This window comes from Cherax quadricarinatus, chromosome 44 (genome assembly GCF_038502225.1).
Source record: "Cherax quadricarinatus isolate ZL_2023a chromosome 44, ASM3850222v1, whole genome shotgun sequence".
Taxonomy (NCBI): Eukaryota; Metazoa; Arthropoda; class Malacostraca; order Decapoda; family Parastacidae; genus Cherax; species Cherax quadricarinatus.
In genome coordinates, this window is record NC_091335.1 from 7,163,673 (window position 1) to 7,191,223 (window position 27,551).

The window sequence follows — 27,551 nt, forward strand, 5'->3', positions numbered from 1 at the left end:
TCGTCATCTTTCAACACACCTGCCGTATCCCACCGAGGCAAGGTGGCCCAAAAAGAAAAACAAAAGTTTCTCTTTTTAACTTAAGTAATGTATACAGGAGAAAGGGGTTACTAGCTCCTTGCTCCTGGCATTTCATCTATATATTCCTCTTTTTTTAGCAAGATGTATATCTGAACAAAGAGGGGTGATCAACAGAGGGATAAACATTCACCATTACTCATTTTTTAGCTGTATTTCCAGAAGTGCATGTTGTTCTAAAAGTTATAAAATTTCAAATCTTATGGCATAATCTTTCCTTAGTAAGCTGTGTGTGTTGTAAGAGGCAACTAAAATACCGAGAGCAAAGGACTAGTAACACCTTCTGTATAAATTGTTCAATATTAAGAGAAGATAAACTTCATAGTTTTTTCTTTTTCGGGTCATCCTGCTTTGGTGGTAGTCGGCTGGTATGATGGGAAAAAATTTGCGGCATGAACCCAATGCAGTACTGCTGGGGTGGTAACAAAGTTTAACAATGCTTGCTAATTTATCATTGAAGATCAGTGCATATGAAAGTATGATACAGTAGTTTTTAATGAAAATTACTTACTTTAAAGTTAGTCATCAGTTAAATTGTAATTATATAACAATGAGTTTTTTATATATCGGTAGTAGGTTGGTAGACAGCAACCGCCCAGGGAGGTACTACCATCCTGCCAAGTGAGTGTAAAACAGAAGCCTGTAATTGTTTTACACGATGGTAGGATTGCTGGTGTCTTTTTTTTTTTCTGTCTCATGAACATGCAAAGTTTCAGGTACGTCTTGCTACTTCTGCTTACACTTAGGTCACACTACACATACATATAAGCATATAGTATATACACACCCCTCTGGGTTTTCTTCTATTTTCTTACTAGTTCTTGTTTTTGTTTATTTCCTCTTACTCCCATGGGGAAGTGGAACAGAATTCTTCCTCCGTAAGCCATGCGTGTTGTAAGAGGCGACTAAAATGCCAGGAGCAAGGGGCTATTAACCCCTTCTCCTGTATATATTACTAAATGTAAAAGGAGAAACTTTTGTTTTTCCTTTTGGGCCACCCCACCTCGGTGGGATATGGCCGGTGTGTTGAAAGAAGAAGAAAAGAGTTTTTTATAAATATTTTTTCCATCTATCCATTATCTTCATAAAGAAAGTGGACATTGTCCCACGTGGAGTAGTTTGCACCAGATTGAGACCCCTGTGTTAGAGGAACGTCAAGAAGTGCTACTTGCTGCCATTTAGAAAAGATTCAACATTTACATATTGTCTGTGCAGGGTGACTGAGCTACTTGTACACTTTCTAAGCTCTTGTCTATATGTTTATAATTATTGTAACATTTCGTTACCCAATATGTTGTCAAAAATCTGCAGCTAGGCATTTCCTTATGCTACTCTAAATCTGCACCATCTGCATGATAAAAAAAAATTTAGCCCCTATATATTATCATCTCATCCTTCCCATTTGCATTTTTAAGAATTTTTTGTATACAAAAGATTTTTTTTTATTATTCCAAATTCTGAAGATATTAAATTTTACGATCCAGGATCCGAGGCAATCTGAGCTTCGCCTGAGACCTATGACAGATAAAGATCGAGACCAGCTGAATCATCTGGCTGACTTGTATTCTCTGACCATCCGTAGCAGTGATGACCAAACTGGTCCAATACTCGCCAAGACCAGGTGTGTGGCTCAGCGTAGGAGTTCCACACGGTAAATATTAGGCCATAGATGCATTATGTTTCATGTCTTTCATAAGATCAGTAGCATAGTGTGTCAAGCATTTAATGTGGGTGTGCAGCAATAAGAGACCACTTACAAAAGTGTTAGCAGATGAGCATTAATATTTAGAGGTTTTGTTGGAGAGTTCAAGGAATAGATCACTTGAACTGGTTAGAAAAGGAGTAGGAATACATATAGAAAGACTAATAGAGGACTGATGTAAAAATAATGAGTGTGTACAAGATTTTTTTAGGCCAGTGAGAGAGATGAGACTGAAATTGGAAGTTAGAGGATATGGAAAGAGTTCTTTTGAATGTGTTAGGGATGAGTACTGGCTCTTAGTCCAATCTCCACTTTCTACTAACTGATGTGAATTATTTCTTATTAATTCTTAATGACTTGTGTGTGGTTTCTGCCAATGTATACCTGGCTTCTTCCACTGCTTTAATGCTGAAGTAATGTTTCCAGATGTCTCTGGGGCTCTTAGGTTGGGTGTGCATTTAACATCACCATCCAGTGTTCATCTGTCAGTGTATATGCCCTGGAGATGCCAGTCCTCCTCCTCAATACCTCCATCTCTTTTACTTTTACCATGCAACACTTAATGAACTTTGCAGATTCAGCACTTTCCATTGAACATAATAATTTGCTCTCAAGTATTTTGCACCTCTTTTTCCATTAAAGTTTTATGTTCCTCCTGTGATAAGATCCAGCTTGTGCCATCTTTTCTTGTATCTTGAGCCTCACATCTTTGACACCAGTCTGGAGGTATAGCTTTAAACATTCTCAAACTTTGCTTTGTGTTTTGGCTAGACAGGGGGGTTTATGCTACAACTTTGTGCTGCAATACTGGTCACATATGGTAAGGGATTTGCAAGAGTATGTTACATTGCCAGTCTTGCATATGCCTCTGATGTTACTGAGGTTAATATTTAAAGAAACAGGATTAACATGATGTTCACATTTAGAACTATCTTCGACTGATTCCATAGTTGTCCCTCCTGGTAATATACTTTCCCTAGCACACAGTATTACCAATTTTATTTCTTAGGTTAAACTTGAAAAATCACTCTTATGATCAGTCATGTAACACTGGAACATGTTCAGAACTTGTTACATATTCCTTATGACCTATTGTGTGCCTGTCTTCATAAATTTGGCATCATCCATCATGATAAATATGTAGGAAATTACCCTCATGGACAGGTCATTAAACTATACGTATCTTGGACCTTGTATTAGCCCTTGTGGACTCTTCTTGTTCTTCCCATCCAGATATTTCACCCCTCACTGGGACAGTTGGCCTTCTCTCCTTCTTTTATTCCTTCACCCTATCCTCTTTCCTGCCTAGCCTCTCTCATTCTGTTATAAGTTATTTTATTAGGTTTTAGAAAAATGATTGTCCATTCAAGAAAGTGTGCTGATGGTTTGTGAGGAATTGTTTTTTCTATGTTTTCAAACAGTCCTTCTTCCTTATCCTTTCTGATGCTTTGCATGGAAACGATAATAATCTGTAGTTTAGGACTTCTTTTTGGCTTCCTTTTTTAATGTTGGTATTTCTGTTACCATCTAACAAGCATCTGGCAATTTCTGTCTAGCAGTCCAAGTCTTGGTGAGCCACCTGCATGCAGCTCCTCGTTCTCAATATCCATAGCAGTATTTTGCCCAGTCTCATTGCCTTTCATGTATCAGGCTCCTTCAGGAGCCTTTTTTCTTCATAACCTATCATTTCATTTTTGATAATTCAGTATAGTTTTTCTTCTTTCTACCTCTGGCACTGAGCCTTGACAGCTGTGAAGCTACCATAACATTATCTGATGAATTTCTCACCTATATTTCTAGTGTTGGCCGTGAGTAATCAATCATTCCTGATCCTATATTGACAGAACCCATCTCTTGCTTCCCATTAATAAATTAATTTGCCTTAATTATAATTACAGTACATATTTTATTTGTGTGTGTAATAAATCAGAAGCTGTTGGATGTGAGCACTACACTACGCTTTACTGTTGATGAACTGTTAAGCATAAATTTTAATGTGTCCAGTGGTCATATTATTGTGTATGCGAATGTGAGAGGGAATCAACACAGTCTTCGAGAAACTTGGTGTTGGCCTCCTTACCCCACATTGGAAAGAGTTTTTGCTCTTGAGAAGGATGATTTGTGTAAATTTGTTAAACAAGTACAGCTTTTTCTTATATGGGAATTGACATGCTTCCTGCATCTCCATGTGAGTAAATAAAAAAATTGTAATTGTTTATTTTAACTTGGTGATCTTGCCCTCAGGAATACCATCACCAAGCAGAGACTCGAGGCAGATGGTGAAACGTTGGCTTGCTTCCCAGGTGGTTTGCCAGTGCCCCTCAGCGACTTAAAGCGTCGTAGACGAACACCGCCGCTGCCTCCCAACAACCTAACAGAGGGCAGCAACGATTCAGTCGAGAGTATAAGCAATAGTGCAGGTTTATCTGGTGAGAAATGCAGATTATTGTTATTATATTCATATGAAGTGATAAGCCCATGTGGAGTTATCACAAAACAAACATGCTAATCATTTTTAGCCAGGTTTCAGTTGTAATTTTGAGGATGGATCATTAACCCTTTGAGGGTCGACAGGCCCTCTCAGAAACTCGTTCTCAGGGTCGGCTAAATTTAAAAAAAAAAATTATTTTTTCTTATGAAAAGATAGAGAATCTTTTCCCGATCATAATGACACCAAAATTATGAGATTTGATGGAAAACTTATGGAATTATGCTCTCGCGAAGTTTGCGGTCTCGGCGATGTTTACGCATTGGCGATTTTGCCCAATTTGAGCCCCATTTTCGGCCAATTCCTCTGTACTAGTCGACAAACAACATGAATATTTCGCTAGAACTATATTTTTTCTATCGAATGAGTGCAAGAAACCACCCATTTACCATTTTCAACTATCTAATACAGTGGACCCCCGCATAACGGACGCCTTGCATAACGGACAATCCGCATAGCGGACGCTTTGATCGCTAAAATTTTGCCCCGCATACCGCCCAAAAACCCGCTCAGCGGCCTTCATCCGAGACGCGTCCAATGTGCGGCCTGAGCCACGCTCACATGTTCCGCCGGTGGCATTGTTTACCAGCCAGCCTCCGCGGTAACATCCAAGCATACAATCGGAACATTTCGTATTATTACAGTGTTTTTGGTGATTTTTTTCTGGAAAATAAGTGACCATGGGCCCCAAGATAGCTTCTAGTGCCAACCCTACAGCAATAAGGGTGAGAATTACTTTGGAAATGAAGAAAAAGATCATTGATAAGTATGAAAGTGGAGTGCGTGTCTCCGAGCTGGCCAGGTTGTATAATAAACCCCAATCAACCATCGCTACTATTGGTGGTACAGCTGCTGCTGCTGCTGTACCACCGTCAGCTGCTGCTGCTGCTGTAGTACCGTCTGCTGCTGCTGTAGCATCGTCTGCTGCTGCTGTAACATCGTCAGTTGCTGCTGTAGCATCGTCTGCTGCTGTAGCATCGTCTGCTGCTGCTGCTGCTGCTGTAGCATCGTCTGCTGCTGCTGCTGTAGCATCGTCTGCTGCTGCTGCTGCTGCTGTAGCATCGTCTGCTGCTGCTGCTGCTGCTGCAGCATCGTCTGCTGCTGCTGTAACATCGTCAGTTGCTGCTGTAGCATCGTCTGCTGCTGCTGTAACATCGTCAGTTGCTGCTGTAGCATCGTCTGCTGCTGCTGCTGTAGCATCGTCTGCTGCTGCTGCTGTAGCATCGTCTGCTGCTGCTGCTGTAGCATCGTCTGCTGCTGCTGCTGCTGCTGTAGCATCGTCTGCTGCTGCTGCTGCTGCTGCTGCTGTACCACCGTTGTTGGTGTGGCTTATTGAGAATACCAAGAAACAATTAACCCCAGAGGATTTGCCACCCAGGATAACCCAAAAAAGTCAGTGTCATCGAAGACTGTCTAACTTATTTCCATTGGGGTCCTTAATCTTGTCTCCCAGGATGCAACCCACATCAGTCGACTAACACCCAGGTGAACAGGGAAAATGCCTGGAACTAGTGCTCATATTGGTGAATTTAGAGCCAGCAAAGGTTGGTTTGAGAGATTTAAGAATCGTAGTGACATACACAGTGTGATAAGGCCTGTTCTGGAAGAAAATACCAAACAGGACCTACAGTACTCAGGAGGAAAAGGCACTCCCAGGACACAGTGTCTCATCAGTCATTGCTGCATCTTCAATAAAGGTAAGTGTCATTTATTCTTCATTTAGTAGAGTAGTACATGCACAATATATATTGTGCATGTACTACTCTACTTTTGTGCATGTATCCTTCTCTTTGTGTGTAGGAAAATGTCTATTTCATGTGGTAAAATTTTTGTTTTCATACTTTTGGGTGTCTTGCACGGATTAATTTTATTTCCATTATTTCTTATGGGGAAAATTCATTCGCATACCGAACATTTCGCATAACAACCAGCCCTCTTGCACGGATTAAGGTCGCTATGCGGGGGTCCACTGTACAGTGGTCAGAATTTATCAATTTTGCCAATTTCACACAAATTTCAAAAAATTCCAATTTCCGAATAGTGTCCAGAACAAACAAGAAATACATTCCTGGCACTAAAATGACATTTCTTCTGCTCATTAGTCACGTCTCAAGGCCCCTCTTACATTCTTTTGCTTTCCACTTTGAATTTTTATTCTCACGAAAAATAGAAGATTTACTGTTATGCAGACTACTGCATTAGTGTAAAAAATGATATAAATCATATTGGCGCAATTGCAAAAGAATGTTAGACTCACCAGTTGACGTGTATTGGACGCTTGGCATGATTTGTTTACTTTTGAACTTTGGTAAAAATCGAACATTTCTGCTACTTTGAGCTCAATTTCAAGGTATTTTTCATTGTAAAACCAGTAAAAATCATCTCAATTTCTGTGATATGCATTCCATTCTATAAAATGAGACCAAGAAAACTAGAATACAACAATAAATACCATACGAAAATCCAGTGCAAAGACGCTGTTTTATGCCAAAAAAACGTGAAAGTTTTTTTTTTCTCATTGTGCACTGTGTGCTGCAGGATTTTTTTTATACTGTGCACACTGACCACATAGACCCATTCTTTCATATGGAGGCCTACCAGCCTCTTCCCGCGAGATTTGACGGCGCTAGAATTTATGCGTACTAGTACGTCAAAAACCCCTACGCGTAAGATGTACTAGTACGACCAAAACCCTCAGAGGGTTAAATGAGGAGCAAAGAGGTGTGGTACAGGTCTCCCTCAACATTCGTGTTTTCATCTTTCGCGGGCTTCACACATTCACGAATTCCCAACCGCCAAATTCCCAGTTGCCAAATCATATTTAAGTTTACCGCCACGAGTCCTTACTACCCTCCCTCCGAACCCTGCAACTGGCAGCCAGCCCTCCCACCACTGTGTGGTGAGTGTTTTGTTTGTTCATTATTTGCTATTAAACTACATTATAAATAATGTAAACCCATTTATGACTGCATATTGGAATGGCTATTCGGACAGGTATTGGAAGGTGACATCATGTGTTTACTCTTGAACACAGCAAAGAATCAAACATTTCTACTACTGCTAATAATAATAATAATATTAATATAATAATAATAATAAATACCATAGAATTGAAGAAGGAAATTGTACAAAGATACGAGGGCTGAAGCAGTAGTGGAGGAAGTGGTTGACGCAGCCTCAGTGTGGCTTTGTTTATGCTGGAGTGAGTATTAGTCTCCGTGCTCTTCCAAACATTTCACAATAATTCATTGTATTTGGTGCTTGTAGATTGAGTGTGACTGGAGTGGTTGAGGCAGTGGGTGAGGCAGTGGGTGAGGCAGTGGTAGAGGCAGTGGGTGAGGCAGCAGTTGAGGCAGTGGTAGAGGCAGTGGGTGAGAGTGATAGAGGCAGTGATATTTACTAACATATATGTTATAAATTACGTAGAATAAAAGGGGGTAAAGCAGCTGGAACTGATGGGATCATGACAGAAATGTTAAAAGCAGGGGGGGATATAGTGTTGGAGTGGTTGGTACTTTTATTTAATAAATGTATGAAAGAGGGGAAGGTACCTAGGGATTGGCAGAGAGCATGTATAGTAGAGGCAGTGGTAAAGGCAGTGGGTGAGGCAGTGGAAGAGGCAGTGATAGAGGCAGTGGGTGAGGCAGCAGTTGAGGCAGTGGTAGAGGCAGTGGGTGAGAGTGATAGAGGCAGTGATATTTACTAACATATATGTTATAAATTACGTAGAATGAAAGGGGGTAAAGCAGCTGGAACTGATGGGATCATGACAGAAATGTTAAAAGCAGGGGGGGATATAGTGTTGGAGTGGTTGGTACTTTTATTTAATAAATGTATGAAAGAGGGGAAGGTACCTAGGGATTGGCAGAGAGCATGTATAGTCCCTTTATATAAAGGGAAAGGGGACAAAAGAGATTGTAAAAATTATAGAGGAATAAGTTTACTGAGTATACCAGGAAAAGTATATGGTAGGGTTATAATTGAAAGAATTAGAGGTAAGACAGAATGTAGGATTGCGGATGAGCAGGGAGGCTTCAGAGTGGGTAGGGGATGTGTAGATCAAGTGTTTACATTGAAGCATATATGTGAACAGTATTTAGATAAAGGTAGGGAAGTTTTTATTGCATTTATGGATTTAGAAAAGGCATATGATAGAGTGGATAGAGGAGCAATGTGGCAGATGTTGCAAGTATATGGAATAGGAGGTAAGTTACTAAATGCTGTAAAGAGCTTTTCTGAGGATAGTGAGGCTCTGGTTAGGGTGTGTAGAAGAGAGGGAGAATACTTCCTAGTAAAAGTAGGTCTTAGACAGGGATGTGTAATGTCACCATGGTTGTTTAATATATTTATAGATGGGGTTGTAAAAGAAGTAAATGGTAGGGTGTTTGGGAGAGGGGTGGGATTAAATTATGGGGAATCAAATTCAAAATGGGAATTGACACAGTTACTTTTTGCTGATGATACTGTGCTTATGGGAGATTCTAAAGAAAAATTGCAAAGGTTAGTGGATGAGTTTGAGAATGTGTGTAAAGGTAGAAAGTTGAAAGTGAACATAGAAAAGAGTAAGGTGATGAGGGTATCAAATGATTTAGATAAAGAAAAATTGGATATCAAATTGGGGAGGAGGAGTATGGAAGAAGTGAATGTTTTCAGATACTTGGGAGTTGACGTGTCGTCGGATGGATTTATGAAGGATGAGGTTAATCATAGAATTGATGAGGGAAAAAAGGTGAGTGGTGCGTTGAGGTATATGTGGAGTCAAAAAACGTTATCTATGGAGGCAAAGAAGGGAATGTATGAAAGTATAGTAGTACCAACACTCTTATATGGATGTGAAGCTTGGGTGGTAAATGCAGCAGCGAGGAGACGGTTGGAGGCAGTGGAGATGTCCTGTCTAAGGGCAATGTGTGGTGTAAATATTATGCAGAAAATTCGGAGTGTGGAAATTAGGAGAAGGTGTGGAGTTAATAAAAGCATTAGTCAGAGGGCAGAAGAGGGGTTGTTGAGGTGGTTTGGTCATTTAGAGAGAATGGATCAAAGTAGAATGACATGGAAAGCATATAAATCTATAGGGGAAGGAAGGAGGGGTAGGGGTCGTCCTCGAAAGGGTTGGAAAGAGGGGGTAAAGGAGGTTTTGTGGGGTAGGGGTCGTCCTCGAAAGGGTTGGAAAGAGGGGGTAAAGGAGGTTTTGTGGGCTAGGGGCTTGGATTTCCAGCAAGCGTGCATGAGCGTGTTAGATAGGAGTGAATGGAGGCGAATGATACTTGGGACCTGATGATCTGTTGGAGTGTGAGCAGGGTAATATTTAGTGAAGGGATTCAGGGAAACCGGTTATGTTCATATAGTCTGACTTGAGTCCTGGAAATGGGAAGTACAATGCCTGCACTTTAACCCTTTCAGGGTCCATCCCGTAGATCTACGGCTTTGCGTTCAGTGTCCAAACCGTAGATCTACGTCATGAGCTCAGCTCACTCTGATAAACTGTGAGTGGTACACTTGGGCCTAGATATGAGAGAATACATCTATGTGGTATGTGTGCACCACATAAAACATCCTGCAGCACACTGTGTATAATGAGAGAAAAAAACTGAAACCAAGATTTTCGATTAAAACAGCAACTTTGCAGTGTTTTTTCGTATGTTTTTTATAGTTGTATTTGCAATTTCTTGGTCTCATTTGATAGAATGGAAGACATATTACAGAAATAGAGATGATTTTGATTGGTTTTAGCATCGGAAATGGCTTGAAACTGAGCTCAAAGTAGCGGAAATGTTAAATTTTTGTCGATGTTCAAGAGTAAACAAACGACCTCACACATCTAATACACGCCAGCTGGTGGATCTAATACACATTCACAAATGTGGTGATGATATTTATACAATTATTACAATATTGCATAACAGTAAATCTTCTATTTTTTGGTGTGAATAAAAATTCATTATGTAAATAAAAAATAAAAATGGGATTTATTTGTAAAGCCTCAAAACGTAACTAATGAACCGAGGAAATGTTAGTTTAGTGCCAGGAATGCCTACATTGTTTATTCTGGATGCTATTTTGAAATTGGAATATTTTGAACTTTGTGTTAAATTGGCCAAATTACCAATTTCCGATCACTTTATTTTGTAGTTGAAACAGTTGACTTGGCGATTTCTTGTGCTCAATCGATAGAATAGAAGTAATACTAGTGAAATAGCTAAGAATTTGGTCGACTGGAATGATGTAATTGGCCTAAAATGGAAGTCAAAGTCAGCAAAATCGCCGATTCGTAAATATCGCTGACACATCAAAATTCGTGAGAGCATAATTTCATCAATTTTCCATCAAATTTCGTACTTTTTGTTTTATTACCTTCGCAAAAAGATTCTCTACCATTTCATAAGAAAAAATAACAAATTTTTTTTTTGAAAATTCTTGGACACTGGGGCACCACTTCAGATTTGGGCCTTGGACCTTGAAAGGGTTAAAGGAGGGGTTTGGGATATTGGCGGTTTGGAGGGATATGTTGTGTATCTTTATATGTATATGCTTCTAAACTGTTGTATTCTGAGCACCTCTGCAAAAGCAGTGATAATGTGTGAGTGTGGTGAAAGTGTTGAATGATGATGAAAGTATTTTCTTTTTGGGGATTTTCTTTCTTTTTGGGTCACCCTGCCTCGGTGGGAGACGGCCGACTTGTTGAAAAAACAAAAACAAAAATGTTATAAATAATAATAGTACATTATGAATAACATTTATTATTATTATTATAAATGTTATTAATATTAACATGTACTATTATTATTTATAACATATATGTTAGTAAATACCACTGCCTCACCCACTGCCTCAACCACTCAGTCACACTCAATCTACAAGCACCAAATACAATGAATTATTATGAAATGTTTGGAAGAGCACGGAGACTAATACTCACTCCAGCATAAACAAAGCCACACTGACGCTGCATCAACCATTTCCTCCACCACTGCTTCAGCCCTCGCATTTTTGTACAATTTCCTTCTTCAATTCTATCGTATTTATTATTATTATTATTATTATTATTAATATGTATTATTATTTTTATTATATTATTATTTTTATTATATTATTATTTTTACATTATTATTATTATTATTATTATTATTATTATTATTATTATTATTATTATTATTATTAGCAGTAGCAGAAATGTTTGATTCTTTGCTGTGTTCAAGAGTAAACACATGATGTCACCTTCAAATACCTGTCCGAATAGCCATTCCAATATGTAGTCATAAATGGGTTTACATTATTTATACTGTAGTTTATCCCTTTGACTGTCGCAACCCCCAATCCTGAGGTGTCTCCTGGTGTCGCAAAATTTAAAAAAAAAAAATTATTTTTTCTTATGAAATGATAGAGAATCTTTTCCGGATTGTAATGACACCAAAAAAAACGAAATTTGATGGAAAACTGACGGAATTACGCTCTCGCGAAGTTAGCAACCTCGGCTCTGTTTACAAATCGGCGATTTCGCCCACTTTGAGCCCTATTTTCGGCTAATTCCATTGTTCCAGTCGACCAAACTCATAGCTATTTCTTTAGAACTCCATTTTTTCTATCGATTGAGTATAAGAAACTGCCCATTTACCGATTTCAACTACCTAATAATGTGGTCAGAAATTTGCAATTTGGCCAGTTTCACAAAAACTAAAAAATATGACTATTTCAAAATAAGGTCCAGAATGAACAATGCAGACATTCCTGGCTCTAAAATTACATTTTCTTTGTTCATCAGTCACGTCTCCAGGCCCCTCTGATATTACTCTTGCTTTCTATTTTGAATTTTTATTCAAACAAAAAATTGAAGACTTACTATTATGCAGACTACTGCAATACTGTAATAATTGTATAAATAACATCAACCCATTCATGACTGCATATTAGAATGGCTAGTTGGACATTTATTGGACAATGGCATCATTTGTTTACTTTTGAACATTGGCAAAAATCAAACATTTCCCCTACTTTGAGCTCCATTTCTAGGTTCTTTTTATAGTAAAATCAATCAAAATCACCTCTATTTCTATAATATGTTTTCCATTCTATCAAATGAGACCAAGAAAACGAGAATACAACCATAAATACTATACGAAAATAGACCACAAAGTCGGCATTTTAATTAAAAAAAACGGTCAGAGTTTTTTTTTTCCCATTATGCACTGCGTGCTCCAGGATTTTTTTATATGGTACACACTGACCACACAGACCCATTCTCTCACATGTGGGCCTACCAGCTTTCTCCTGCTTGATTTGAAGCCGCTAGAATTTATGAGTATATATACGTCAAACACGGTACCTCGTAAGACGTATATATACGGCCGCGACAGTCAAAGGGTTAATAGCAAATAATGAACAAACAAAACACTCACCACACTGAGTGGTGGGAGGGCTGGCTGCCAGTTGTGGGGGGTCGGAGGGAGGGTAGTAGGGACTCGCAGTGGTGGAGGCAGTAGTATTTAATAACATACATGTTGTTAAGGCATAACGTACGTATTTAGTACAATTTACGACGTTTTCATGTATTTTATGATTGTTCATGGTTCAACAAGTTAAGGAAGCAGTATTGTATTATATTTCCCTACAATATATTGGGGCACCAAACATTCACGGTTTTTCAACATTCGCAAGGCTCTTGATCCCCTAACCCTCACGAATGTTGAGGGAGACCTGTATTTCACTGAAGGGTCATGACCACAATTATGATAGAGGTACAACATCAATTTTCCGGACCCTTTGGTTCCAAAGCCTTTCCGGATTACTGAGTTTTCCACCTTTAGAGAGCGCAGTTTTTCTTGGTCTTGGGGTTGGATAAATGGCGTACCGTTGGGTGGTAAATGCACTGCCGTGGGAATTTCAAGTTCCTGCTCGTAAATGTGTAAGGATTATAGGAGTTTCTAGACCATCCTTGTCCGAAAATTTGATGTTGTACCTGTACTAGAATATTTTTTTTAAATTTTAATTTGTCAATTTATGAACACTGAAGTTATTTACTAAATGTTAAAAACTTATAACATTCACTTTATCCATCAAGAATGAAAAAATGCACATATTTATTTTTCTGGTTACTATTAGACATGTTGATCATTTTGCCAGATACAGCAGGGCCCTGCTTTACGGTGTTTCGCTTTACGGCGTTCCACTAATATGGACATTTCAAATTATGACCAAAACTCATAATATGGCTCCCCCTGTCTTTCTGGTACAGTCACCGTGCCCCCACCCATTTGTTTACATTCTCCGTAAGCACCACGTCTCTTCATTATGTTTGGAAACTTTCCAAAATTTCAAGTGTTTTAAAGTTACGTATATTATATTTTATATATACTCTGATAATTATACTTATGTGTACCTGTACCTAAGTAAACTTACACACTATGCTGTCGTGCAGGTACACATTAAAATCACTAAGAGTGTCTTATTAGTCTTGAAGATGCCTATTAATAATAATAACACAGTAATAATCACTCTGAGGCACATTAAGTGTATAAAATGTTAATATAGACATTTTGCTTAATCCATCTATGATATTTTTTCAAACTTATATAATAAACATGCTACGTAACATATCACCATGATAATTACACCCACAGTAGAATAAACTAACAAGTATGAGATGTTTTTGCAGTTGTCAGAGTGTCGGAAAGAACAACGTTTTCTCTAGTCCAACACCAAAGAAAATGTGTACACTAGTATTACTGGGGGGTAACTGTATTAGATTATTCTTTCGTATACCTTCACTCAGAGCGTCATTCCTTTTAAAAATGGTGTGTTGCATGAGAATTGGAGTGTTTCTCTTTATTTATTCTACTGTACCAATGTGGAGACAACTTATACACAATGTAAAGTGTTTGTATTATGATATAAACTTTACAAATATCAAATATGGAAATGAACATGTATCAACCCACCAGCCGCGTTCGTCTCTTTGTTTACATTGCCGCTCTGGGTGGCTAGATGGACTACGATACCTACCACACCTGACTTTCTACAAATAAATATTCACCTTGCATCCTATATTAAGACCATTAGGACTACAAATATTTTGAGATAAGTAATGAGTGTACTGTGTGTGTATTTTACTTTTTATTGTTGTTTAATGCCTAGTTCTAATACTAACTTAATATATGTTAGTGTAAACTTCTTATCTGATATTTATAAGTGGAAACAAATGGCGTCCGCTTTCCGGCAATGTCTGCTTTCCAGTGGTAGCCTGGAACCTAACCAGCCGTATAAGTGGGGCCATACTGTATGTATATATATATATATATATATATATATATATATATATATATATATATTTTTTTTTTTTTTTTTTTTTATATTTTTTTTTTTTTTTTTTTTTTTTTCAACAAGTCGGCCGTCTCCCACCGAGGCAGGGTGACCCAAAAAAGAAAGAAAATCCCCAAAAAGAAAATACTTTCATCATCATTCAACACTTTCACCACACTCGCACATTATCACTGTTTTTGCAGAGGTGCTCAGAATACAACAGTCTAGAAGCATAAACATATAAAGATACACAACATATCCCTCCAAACTGCCAATATCCCAAACCCCTCCTTTAAAGTGCAGGCATTGTACTTCCCATTTCCAGGACTCAAGTCCGACTATATGAAAATAACCGGTTTCCCTGAATCCCTTCACTAAATATTACCCTGCTCACACTCCAACAGATCGTCAGGTCCCAAGTACCATTCGTCTCCATTCACTCCTATCTAACACGCTCACGCACGCTTGCTGGAAGTCCAAGCCCCTTACCCACAAAACCTCCTTTACCCCCTCTCTCCAACCCTTTCGAGGACGACCCCTACCCCGCCTTCCTTCCCCTATAGATTTATATGCTTTCCATGTCATTCTACTGTGATCCATTCTCTCTAAATGACCAAACCACCTCAACAACCCCTCTTCTGCCCTCTGACTAATACTTTTATTAACTCCACACCTTCTCCTAATTTCCACACTCCGAATTTTCTGCATAATATTTACACCACACATTGCCCTTAAACAGGACATCTCCGCTGCCTCCAACCGTCTCCTCGCTGCTGCATTTACCACCCAAGCTTCACACCCATATAAGAGTGTTGGTACTACTATACTTTCATACATTCCCTTCTTTGCCTCCATAGATAACGTTTTTTGACTCCACACACACATATATATATATATATATATATATATATATATATATATATATATATATATATATATATAGTGCAAAAGGAGAGCAGATGATAGAGTGGGAGAGGCACTGTCAAGAAATTTTAATGAAAATAAGAAAAAATTTTGGAGTGAGTTAAACAAGTTAAGAAAGCCTAGGGAAAATATGGATTTGTCAGTTAAAAACAGAGTAGGGGAGTTAGTAGATGGGGAGATGGAGGTATTGGGTAGATGGCGAGAATATTTTGAGGAACTTTTAAATGTTAAGGAAGAAACAGAGGCAGTAATTTCATGCACTGGTCAGGGAGGTATACCATCTTTTAGGAGTGAAGAAGAGCAGAATGTAAGTGTGGGGGAGGTACGTGAGGCATTACGTAAAATGAAAGGGGGTAAAGCAGCTGGAACTGATGGGATCATGACAGAAATGTTAAAAGCAGGGGGGGATATAGTGTTGGAGTGGTTGGTACTTTTGTTTAATAAATGTATGAAAGAGGGGAAGGTACCTAGGGATTGGCAGAGAGCATGTATAGTCCCTTTATATAAAGGGAAAGGGGACAAAAGAGACTGTAAAAATTATAGAGGAATAAGCTTACTGAGTATACCAGGAAAAGTGTACGGTAGGGTTATAATTGAAAGAATTAGAGGTAAGACAGAATGTAGGATTGCGGATGAGCAAGGAGGTTTTAGAGTGGGTAGGGGATGTGTAGATCAGGTGTTTACATTGAAGCATATATGTGAACAGTATTTAGATAAAGATAGGGAAGTTTTTATTGCATTTATGGATTTAGAAAAGGCATATGATAGAGTGGATAGAGGAGCAATGTGGCAGATGTTGCAAGTATATGGAATAGGTGGTAAGTTATTAAATGCTGTAAAGAGTTTTTATGAGGATAGTGAGGCTCAGGTTAGGGTGTGTAGAAGAGAGGGAGACTACTTCCCGGTAAAAGTAGGTCTTAGACAGGGATGTGTAATGTCACCATGGTTGTTTAATATATTTACAGATGGGGTTGTAAAGGAAGTAAATGCTAGGGTGTTTGGGAGAGGGGTGGGATTAAATTATGGGGAATCAAATTCAAAATGGGAATTGACACAGTTACTTTTTGCTGATGATACTGTGCTTATGGGAGATTCTAAAGAAAAATTGCAAAGGTTAGTGGATGAGTTTGGGAATGTGTGTAAAGGTAGAAAGTTGAAAGTGAACATAGAAAAGAGTAAGGTGATGAGGGTGTCAAATGATTTAGATAAAGAAAAATTGGATATCAAATTGGGGAGGAGGAGTATGGAAGAAGTGAATGTTTTCAGATACTTGGGAGTTGACGTGTCGGCGGATGGATTTATGAAGGATGAGGTTAATCATAGAATTGATGAGGGAAAAAAGGTGAGTGGTGCGTTGAGGTATATGTGGAGTCAAAAAACGTTATCTATGGAGGCAAAGAAGGGAATGTATGAAAGTATAGTAGTACCAACACTCTTATATGGGTGTGAAGCTTGGGTGGTAAATGCAGCAGCGAGGAGACGGTTGGAGGCAGCGGAGATGTCCTGTTTAAGGGCAATGTGTGGTGTAAATATTATGCAGAAAATTCGGAGTGTGGAAATTAGGAGAAGGTGTGGAGTTAATAAAAGTATTAGTCAGAGGGCAGAAGAGGGGTTGTTGAGGTGGTTTGGTCATTTAGAGAGAATGGATCACAGTAGAATGACATGGAAAGCATATAAATCTATAGGGGAAGGAAGGCGGGGTAGGGGTCGTCCTCGAAAGGGTTGGAGAGAGGGGGTAAAGGAGGTTTTGTGGGTAAGGGGCTTGGACTTCCAGCAAGCGTGCGTGAGCGTGTTAGATAGGAGTGAATGGAGACGAATGGTACTTGGGACCTGACGATCTGTTGGAGTGTGAGCAGGGTAATATTTAGTGAAGGGATTCAGGGAAACCGGTTATTTTCATATAGTCGGACTTGAGTCCTGGAAATGGGAAGTACAATGCCTGCACTTTAAAGGAGGGGTTTGGGATATTGGCAGTTTGGAGGGATATGTTGTGTATCTTTATATGTTTATGCTTCTAGACTGTTGTATTCTGAGCACCTCTGCAAAAACAGTGATAATGTGCGAGTGTGGTGAAAGTGTTGAATGATGATGAAAGTATTTTCTTTTTGGGGATTTTCTTTCTTTTTTGGGTCACCCTGCCTCGGTGGGAGACGGCCGACTTGTTGAAAAAAAAAAAAAAAAAAAATATATATATATATATATATATATATATATATATACAGTGGACCCCCGCATAACGATTACCTCCGAATGCGACCAATTATGTAAGTGTATTTATGTAAGTGCGTTCGTACGTGTATGTTTGGGGGTCTGAAATGGACTAATCTACTTCACAATATTTCTTATGGGAACAAATTCAGTCAGTACTGGCACCTGAACATACTTCTGGAGTGAAAAAATATCGTTAACCGGGGGTCCACTGTATATATATATATATATATATACAGTGGACCCCCGGTTAACGATTTTAATCCGTGCAAGAGGGCTCATCGTTATGCGAAATAATCGTTATGCGAATTAATTTTCCCCATAAGAAATAATGGAAATAAAATTAATCCGTGCAAGACGCCCAAAAGTATGAAAAAAATTTTTTTTTACCACATGAAATGTTAATTTTAATACACACAAACTGAAAAAGGCATGCACAATTACATGACACTTACTTTTATTGAAGATCTGGTGATGATTGATGGGATGGGAGGAGGGGAGAGCATTATCTTCTTACTGTTTAGAAGGGGAATCCCCTTCCATTAGGACTTGAGGTAGCAAGTCCTTTTCTGGGGTTACTTCCCTTCTTCTTTTAATGCCACTAGGACCAGCTTCAGAGTCACTGGACCTCTGTCGCACAACAAATCTGTCCATAGAGCTCTGTACCTCCCGTTTCTTCAAGACTTTCCTAAAATGGGCCATAACATTGTCATTGAAATAGTCACAAGCACGGCTTGCAACAGCTGTGTCAGGGTGATTTTCATCTATAAAGGTTTGCAGTTCAAACCACTCTGCACACATTTCCTTAATCTTTGAAGTAGGCACAATGGATTCCACAACTGGCATAGGCTTCTCAGGGTTAGCCCCAAACCCTTCAAAATCTTTCTTAATTTCCATACTAATTCTCACCCTTTTTACCACAGGGTTGGCACTAGAAGCTTTCTTGGGGCCCATGGTCACTTATTTTCCAGAAACACCACCGAAAACACTGTAATAATACGAAATATTCCGAGTGTATGCTTGGATGTTACCGCGGAGGCTGGCTGGTAAACAATGGGACGGCCGGCACATGTGAGGGCACATTGGACGCGTCTCGGACGAAAATCGGTATGCGGGTTTTTAATCGGTATGCGGGGCAAAAATTTTGCGATAAAAGTAATCGTTATGCGGAAAAATCGCTATGCGATGCCATCGTTATGCGGGGGTCCACTGTATATATATATATATATTGCTATAATTATTTTAATGTAAATGTCTTTCCATTAGTCAGGCATTTCATTTATCTGAAAAAGTGAGCAGAATGCTATATATACTTGTTTCTTTTCCCTTTATATATTTGCTGTATAGTAGTTGTAATACTTTAAACAAATGTGAATGGCCTCTCTAACAATGATTGCATTGTAAATACGATGTGTGTTATGCATACATACTTTTTTGAAAAAAATTGAGTTCTCACCGAGAGAGGGTGACTATATGAATGTTAATTAAGTTTTCAGAATATTTTTGAGGAGTTGGCATGCTTTTTAATCCATCCTCCTAAGCAGACAGTATTTTGCTGTGGCTAGAGCTCCTGAGTATAATGATTGTTGCCAAAGTGTGAACCTTAGGATTTAACTGTTGGCTTCCTCAGTCTTCTTGCTGGTGACCCATTTTTTATTTGTGCATCAAAATACTGTCTAATCTTTACACCTTATTGTATTTATTGGTATTAACTTAGCATATGTTGTAATTGGTTGAATTTGGTCAATTAGCATTAACCTAGCCTTTCCTAAATAATAATTATTGAAAAGTAAAAAAAAAACAATATTGGTATTAGAAGGAGAGGTTGTGCTTTTGGATGGAGCAATTTTAGTATATTTAGTCAGGGAGTATCAAGTGCAAAGCAAGCAGCGATGAGTTTTGAAAATGCAAAAAACATTGTGTACTTTAATTGGGAAAACAATGTTTCAGGAACAGCGTATCGTCCTCCAGTGCCAAGCGTCAGTTGGGACGATGACGGTGACTGCTGCGCTGATTCACTCTCTGAGCGCCTGGCCGACTCGGAACCTGATCCGCTTCCCTCTCCTACATCTCTTGGCCTTCACGATTGTACTCTCTAAATTGTTCTTCACAATGCTGTCAAAACCTCACTGCCAGATTTCATTATGTTTGTGCATTTCATATTTTGAAGTGCTTGTTTTGATTTTACCCATTCATTAATATTTAATGATAAAAAGCTTCAGAATTATTCCCAATGGCCAGTGACCATTTTCATCCTTTTCTTTTTATAAGGAGAGTATTGTAGCTTATGAATGAAAATTTTCTTTTTGTACAGTGACTTAAATTATCATTTGAAGGTGAAATCTTGTGTTCTCATGAATAGTACCTATGTTTGCCCCTTCGAATTCTAGAATACAGAAAATATTTAATTGTAAAGGTAAAGGAGGTTTTGTGTGCTAGGGGCTTGGACTTCCAGCAGGCATGCGTGAGCATGTTTGATAGGAGTGAATGGAGACAAATGGTTTTTAATGCTTGATGTGCTGTTGGAGTGTGAGCAAAGTAACATTTATGAAGGGATTCAGGGAAACCGGCAGGTCGGACTTGAGTCCTGGAGATGGGAAGTACAGTGCCTGCACTCTGAAGGACGGGTGTTAATGTTGCAGTTTAAAAACTGTAGTGTAAAGCACCTTTCTGGCAAGACAGTGATGGAATGAATGATGGTGAAAGTTTTTCTTTTTCGGGCCACCCTGCCTTGGTGGGAATCGGCCAGTGTGTTAATAAAAAAAAAATAAAAAAATTTAATCGTTATATATTTATACATAGATTTATTTAGAAACATAGAATAAACCCTATAGTTCATAAATCATAATTTAACCAAAGTTTGCAGTTGCAGGACATCTTTTAAATTGATTAAAATTTATGAAGGTATTCCAATATTTGTTTAAGTTATATAACTGATTTGTAATAAGGTTCACTTTATACAGCATTTATGAGGAATTTTTAACCTACTTACTACCATGATTTGTAATCTGTCAATTCGACAGATTACAAACCTATGTTGAAATAAGATTGTAAATTGATTTTGCCAATAGCTACAGTAATGTACTTATGTTGGAAATTAGAGGCTTGATTACTGTGGCCAGTTTACAGCTGAAACTTCACTGTTATGTTAGTCTCTGGTTTTCTTTAGACCAGTGTGTCTTATATATAATCTTATTGCAGTTTTAGAGATGAATACTAATGACTGGAATATTTGGAGTGGACTGCATTGCCCTCTCTTTCTTAGAGAAAATAGTATGAGGATAAACCATTGGTAAGAGCCATCGCATCTAAAGTATTGAAGCCACACAGTATTCTAAATGAGTCAACATTTACTGACCAACTGCTATAGTAGGCTGTCTAGTGTGTGTATGTGGGCATGCATGCATGTGCACACATGTGTACATCTTCTTCTTTCAACACACCGGCCGTATCCCACCAAGGCAGGGTGGCCCAAAAAGAAAAACAAAAGTTTCTCTTTTTAAATTTAGTAATTTATACAGGAGAAGGGGTCACTAGCCCCTTGCTCCCGGCATTTTAGTCGCCTCTTACGATACGCATGGCTTACGGAGGAAGAATTCTGTTCCACTTCCCCATGGAGGTAAGAGGAAATAAACAAGAACAAGAACTAGAAAGAAAATAGAAGAAAACCCAAAGGGGTGTGTATATATATGCTTGTACATGTATGTGTAGTGTGACCTAAGTGTAAGTAGAGGTAGCAAGACGTACCTGAAACCTTGCATGTTCATGAGACAGAAAAAAGGACATCAGCAATCCTACCATCATGTAAAACAATTACAGGCTTTCGTTTTACACTTGCTTGGCAGGACGGCAGTACCTCCCTGGGTGGTTGCTGTCTACCAACCTACTACTTAGGTGTACATACATATGTGCATATACATACATGCATGAATATATTTTTACAATGGAGCCTCTATTTGCACATGATCATTCCTAGTCATATATGGATAGCTATGTCTGAGCTGACATTTCCCAACCAAAATTCAGCATAGAACAGTTTACAGGAATTATTTAAATTGAATAAGTAATTGTACATGAACGATTACAATACAAGCAACAACAATAAATAAAACTACAGTATTTGGTCTGACATGGTAGGGATGGGGGTGGGGAATGTCTAATTTGGGGTGGAGGGAAGATGACATTTCAAAACTGGAATCGCCCACTTGCCTGTTAAGGAGAGCTGCTTGTCACACTTACCCTTCAAGGGGGCCTTGATCTCTGGAATTAGAGCTACCCCTCCCTTCAGATCAAACATGATTACGTCCCATTTTCCAGGAGCTGCATGACTCCCTGCGGGTTTAGCCCCTCGCCATAATTATGGTAGTAGTAATAACTCATACTCCCTTGAAATAACAGTCTTGGGCCATGTTTGTGCTTTTCATTGCATATCCATTGTCTGGAGTAACAAGTGTACATATATGAACTGCTTGAGGCTATAATAACTTGTATATACAGTGCCTTCCCTATTAAAAATCAGTCATATCTCATCATGAGTCTGGGAAGCCTACTTAACATGTTGCAACACTAAAGAGTTGCTACCAACAGTGACATTATTCTTGTTTTTTTTTTTCACAGTGTGTTATCTGCCTTTAGACTATGTACAATGATTTGTACAAACTGTGGCATGATTGCTTTTATGGTTGATGAGAGAGGAGTCAAGGATATTGTATGTAATATAACTATTGTGTATTAACATGTTTTGAATTCATTCAGTTTACAGGATGGCTTGTGCAACTTTAATGTAAGAACAGAGTACTAAGACCATTGTCAGTTTTGGATGTTGGTAATTAGGTTGAAATTTACGCTTATTTGTTGTTTCTTTGTAGTTTTTAATCAAATACGTTTATTTTTTTATATAATTCATTGGTGCACGTGAATTATATAAATTATAATTATATGAATTATAATTTTTGAAATTTAGGAATGAGAATTAAAAATTTTTTTAAACCATCTCCCACTAAGGTATGGTGACACAAAGGAAACACATTTACCATCATTTATTCAGTAGCTGCTTTGCCAGAAGTACATAGACATCACAGTTCAAATGACTCTCAGAACTGTGACATCATTACCCTGTTTTTCAGGACTCGACTCTGACTAATTTGTCCCCCCTTTCCCTGTGAGGTTACCTTCCTCACACTCTCAAGCACATCAAACTTAAAAACCATTTGCTGTGATCTAACACACACTCACATACCCCTGCCACATAAAACATCCTTCACACCCTGGAACAACCCCTGCCCCTTCTCCTTCCAACCTGGATTTGTACACCCTATTTGCCATCCTCTTCTGCTCCTTCCTTTCTAAATTGCCAAGCTACTTCAATACCCCCTCCTGTCCTCAAAATTATACTTTCACAATCCCACCCCATCTATTAATTTCTGTGTTCCAAATTTTCTACATAATATACACACCTCTCTCAAACATGGCATCTTCACTGTCTCCAGCCAGCTTCTTGCTGCAATGTTTAAAGACCATTTAATACCTACGTAAGAGTTGGTACCACTTGACTCTGATTAAAAAAATTTCTATTAATTTTTAGTCCAGTTAGGGGCTTTTGATCCAAAGAATTGTAACTGCCCTCCCTTTGGATCAGAAGTAATTCCCTTCCATTTTCTTGATACTGTATGACCTCTATGGGTTGAAAGCTCTCCCTGTGAATATAATTATATAATTTTTTTATTCATGTAAGGATTCAGGGTAACCATGTTGTGGGATTTGGTGTCTTGGAGGTAGGAATTATGGCAGTTGCTGTGCGAGGTATGTGTGCGGATATTTTTGTTTCTGCAGCTTGTTTGAAGTGTGATGTTAAACTCTACTGGAAAGATTGATGATGGTGAAATTTTTATTCTGTGGGGTCACCTTATGCTGGTGGGACATGGTCAATGTATTTGCTGGAATGTGATCCAAGAGGAAGTAATGTGTGATGCAACCACTGGAAATTAAAAATTGAAGGCAGGATACCCTGAGCATAGCTCTGCTCAGGACTGTGACTATAACAGGTAATCACACAATCACATTATATGTCAGTCTTGAAATCTTTGTACAGTACTAACATTAGCAAATGATGAGAAAGAACACTACTGTATATAAGGTTTAGACCAGCCTCATCTTACTGCATAACAGTAGTGGTCTGGGTCTATAACAGTGTATTTTATCTTATGTAAACACCCTTCTAGGGTAGGGCCCTGATGCTGGGGAAGGACTCTTGATCCAAGAAATTTGAGCTAATTTCCTTTTGTATCAAACCTGTTTTTCTTCCATTCCTCATGCAGTGTACAACTGATTTGAGTTTAATGTTTCCCAATGAATGCAATGATAGTTGTATGTAAACATGTCGCTACAGGGAAAAGAAACAAGATGCTCCCAAGTACTTTAATGTTTTTTTTTATTATACCATTAACTACAGTCTTCTGATCCTGTAAATGCTGTACTGTACATGACAGTACTTAGAAAGTTCATAGCTCTTTTTTATGGCAGTGTGAAGCAAGAACTGACAACTTAAGTGGAAATATACTGTAGTACCAGTCTATATATTAAAGTCATATGATATTTATGGAAGGAAAAGATCAACATATTCTGTTACCTACCACTTGCATTCTTCTTTCCACACCCAGATCCTCATGCAGTTGTCATTCCCATGTGTCCACACTTTCATCACTTACATTATCATCCAATTCATGCCTAGTTCACTAACATAGTAATTCTCCATACCCAGTCATCCTCTCCATGCCCCATTCTACACGTCATTCTGCACAGTGTCCAACCACATCTGCACTCTTTGTTCCATCATAGAGGTGATAATTCTGCACCCAGTTCACACACACAACCATTATCTTAGCATCCAGTCTGCTAAGCCATCATTTCTACTTTCTATTTTTTTACCATTTATCAGTATTGTTCATTTTTTCTCCCTCAACCCCCTTTGAATAAGTCTTTTGCCTTTTGTTTAGTAAAATAATTCCTACATTATTTGGACACTTTTTTATTTTTCCTTTCCTTTCCTTTCCTTTCCTTTCAGTTACATTAACTAATAGCCACTTTTCCTCCTTTACTGCCTCGTTTCTGCTAATATCCTTACCTCATCACTTCTAGCATCTCTTACCTCTGCCATGTAGTACTGTGTGACCCTTAAGGATTTGGTGTTTTCCCTAAATATAATCTCTGAGTACTGGGATACAGTCACTGCATCCATTTAGTCTTTTTGTACACACTACCTTAATTTTAGATAACTACATATACTGTACTAGATATTGCTTGAAAAATAGTGCTGTGTTTAACTCCAGATCTCGTCTGAGGTAATTTTAATTGCTTACAAGAATTTTGCACCACTTACCAGTAATTTTTATGGGGCTGTCTCCCATTCTGCCTTAATGAGCATAACCAAGTATAGAGATTCTGTATCCCTGGTGACTGTGGACAGTACAAATGGCTTAGTGTGTTAGGTGTCTTGCATCATCTTCGTTACTTGTGTACAAATTATTATTATTTTTTTTTTTCCCAACAAGTCGGCCGTCTCCCACCGAGGCAGGGTGACCCAAAGAGAAAGAAAATCCCCCAAAAGAAAATACTTCCATCATCATTCAACACTTTCACCTCACTCACACATAATCACTGTTCGTGGGGAAGTTCTGAATCTGTGAAGGTCATACATCACCTTGGGAATGGGAAGCAATCAAGATTGATTCAGGGAAAGGGAGTGTAGCTCTAGTACCTTGGCTCAAGAACCATTTGCATCAGGTCCCCCCCCCTCCCCACTCCTTTCCATCCTATAGAGAGTTACTAAAATGAAGGCTGATCATTTCCTGCATCTTTAGAAGCACATTGTCACTTCCAAGTACGGGAATCACATTACACAGTACATGCACTGTATTTCTCTCCTTGTGTATTGCCTGTTTCAGGTGCAGCATCAACCTGTTAGAATATTTTTATTAGTACCCCATTGTATTTTTACTACAGTACGAAGTGAAGCTTAATCAAATTCATTGCATTAAATTTTGTGTATCATTATGTAAGATATACAGTGATTGCAGTACTTTCAGGATAATGCACATAAAAGTGCAGTTGGCGAATATCTGGCCTATACTGTGATTAATTTAATATCTTATACATATTACCATACCTTTTTATTCATTTGTACATCATACGCAAACTGATAGGAGTATACCAGTTTTTATCAATATGTTAACTGTTTTAGAAAAAATAGTCTAGCAGAGTAAAGATACAAGCCTTCATAAATGATTTCAAGACATCCTCAGCCTATTTTGATTCTTTATGCAAAATTAAAGAATTAAAGTAGGGCAGTTAGGTGTCTTCAGCTTTTTTTTTTTTTTTTTTTTTTTTTTTTTTTATATGTGCCTGTCATGTAGGGGGTAGGTTCAGAGCAATTTTTAAGATCCAAAATTCACAAGTAACCCCCACACTTTAGAAAAGAGAGAGAGACATGCAGTATTAAGTGATCCTTTCTTGATATTTTGTACACAGTGGGCTTTATCAGGTCATAAACAATCCTCTGTTTGTGAATTGGCTGTATGACTGTTATGGGTCATTATAATAATAATATTTGTGACAAATAACAAAAAGGCACAATACCGTGACTGGAACGATACACAAATAACCCGCACATAAAAGACAGAAGCTTACGTCGTCGTAAGCTTCTGTCTTTTATGTGCGGGTTATTTGTGTATTTGTGACAAAACCCACTATGTGGGTAAAACATCACCAGTAAAAGATCACATTATATTGTCTCTCACTGTGCCATCGTGTTGGTATTTTATATCAATTTTCTCTAACCCGCACTTGGAAAGGAAACTTTAGACAACATTTTGGTCTATCTTGGCCCATCATCATTTCCCAGGATACAACAAAGGATAAATCGAAAATTTCCTTTCCAGAGTGTGGGTTACTTGTGAATTGTTCCAGCCGCTGTTTTCTGACTTGTTCTTCAGGACAACGTAAATCATTGTAATTTTTTACATTGTGTGCACTGGCTGAAAGGTTTTGTCTTGTGCAATTTTTCTGATCATGTCACAGGTCATAAAACAATGTACAAATTATATGAAATGTTAATCAGGGTATTTTTTTGGTACTGTACTGTATTTCCGATTTTGAGAGACTATATATAACATGTACTTTATAAAATGGCATAAGGTTACCAGACATAGAATGTACTCTTTCTTTAGCATTCGTGCAAGGTTTAAGTTACTTGTTCCTAATATCCTAATATATTTTGTGTACAGTATATTAATTTTTAAGCTAAATAAAATATTTGTGAAATTTATTTATGTGATACAGATATAGAATACAGTATAAAGTTTTGAAGGTTTTATTTTTATTTTCCTATTTGAACTTCTTACATTTCTGTACCTTGATGGCAGTATGTACACTTATGTACACACGTGCACGCTTAGGTAAACATGCATGTGAGACGGCCAATGTGTAAAAAATATGTGTACATTTCAGTCTATGAAGTTTAATGAGAATTATTCAGCTGTATATGACAGGCATATCCCATAGTGTTGCATATAATATTGTTAATAAAAACATTTTTCAGGGGTTTACTTTCCCGTTTGTCATGGAAACTAATACGTACTGATCCTAATAAAACACGTAAGTTGCTTTACTACAGAAAGACCAACAATAGACCATAGCATGGAAATATAATACTGGCATTTTTAATTCAACTTAATATGGTACAGTACTTGTAGATTTTACATAAAAAATTCCCTAAATGGCTTAATGGAATTGTGTAAAAAAATTACATAGTGTAAAATGTTTTCAAGGTTTGTGCAGCAGTCTATGATCCTTGTGGGTTTA

At 38.1% G+C, this 27,551-nt stretch overlaps 1 protein-coding gene across 5 annotated transcripts in view; it reads left to right on the top strand.

Annotated features, from left to right (window-relative positions):
- The window catches only part of LOC128697473 (G patch domain-containing protein 2-like), a 60,627-nt gene extending 33,571 nt beyond the window's left edge, over window positions 1–27,056 (top strand). For 4 of the 5 annotated variants that reach the window (XM_070094055.1, XM_070094058.1, XM_070094059.1 and 1 more), the window contains 3 exons: window positions 1,563–1,729; window positions 4,025–4,209; window positions 19,644–27,056. In XM_070094055.1, coding sequence (XP_069950156.1) covers window positions 1,563–1,729; window positions 4,025–4,209; window positions 19,644–19,792 — 501 coding nt within the window. In that variant the 3' untranslated portion in view covers window positions 19,793–27,056. The remainder of the gene's footprint in view (window positions 1–1,562; window positions 1,730–4,024; window positions 4,210–19,643) is intronic. The other variant, XM_070094057.1, reaches the window with a different exon arrangement.
- The last annotated feature ends 495 nt before the right edge of the window (window positions 27,057–27,551 follow it).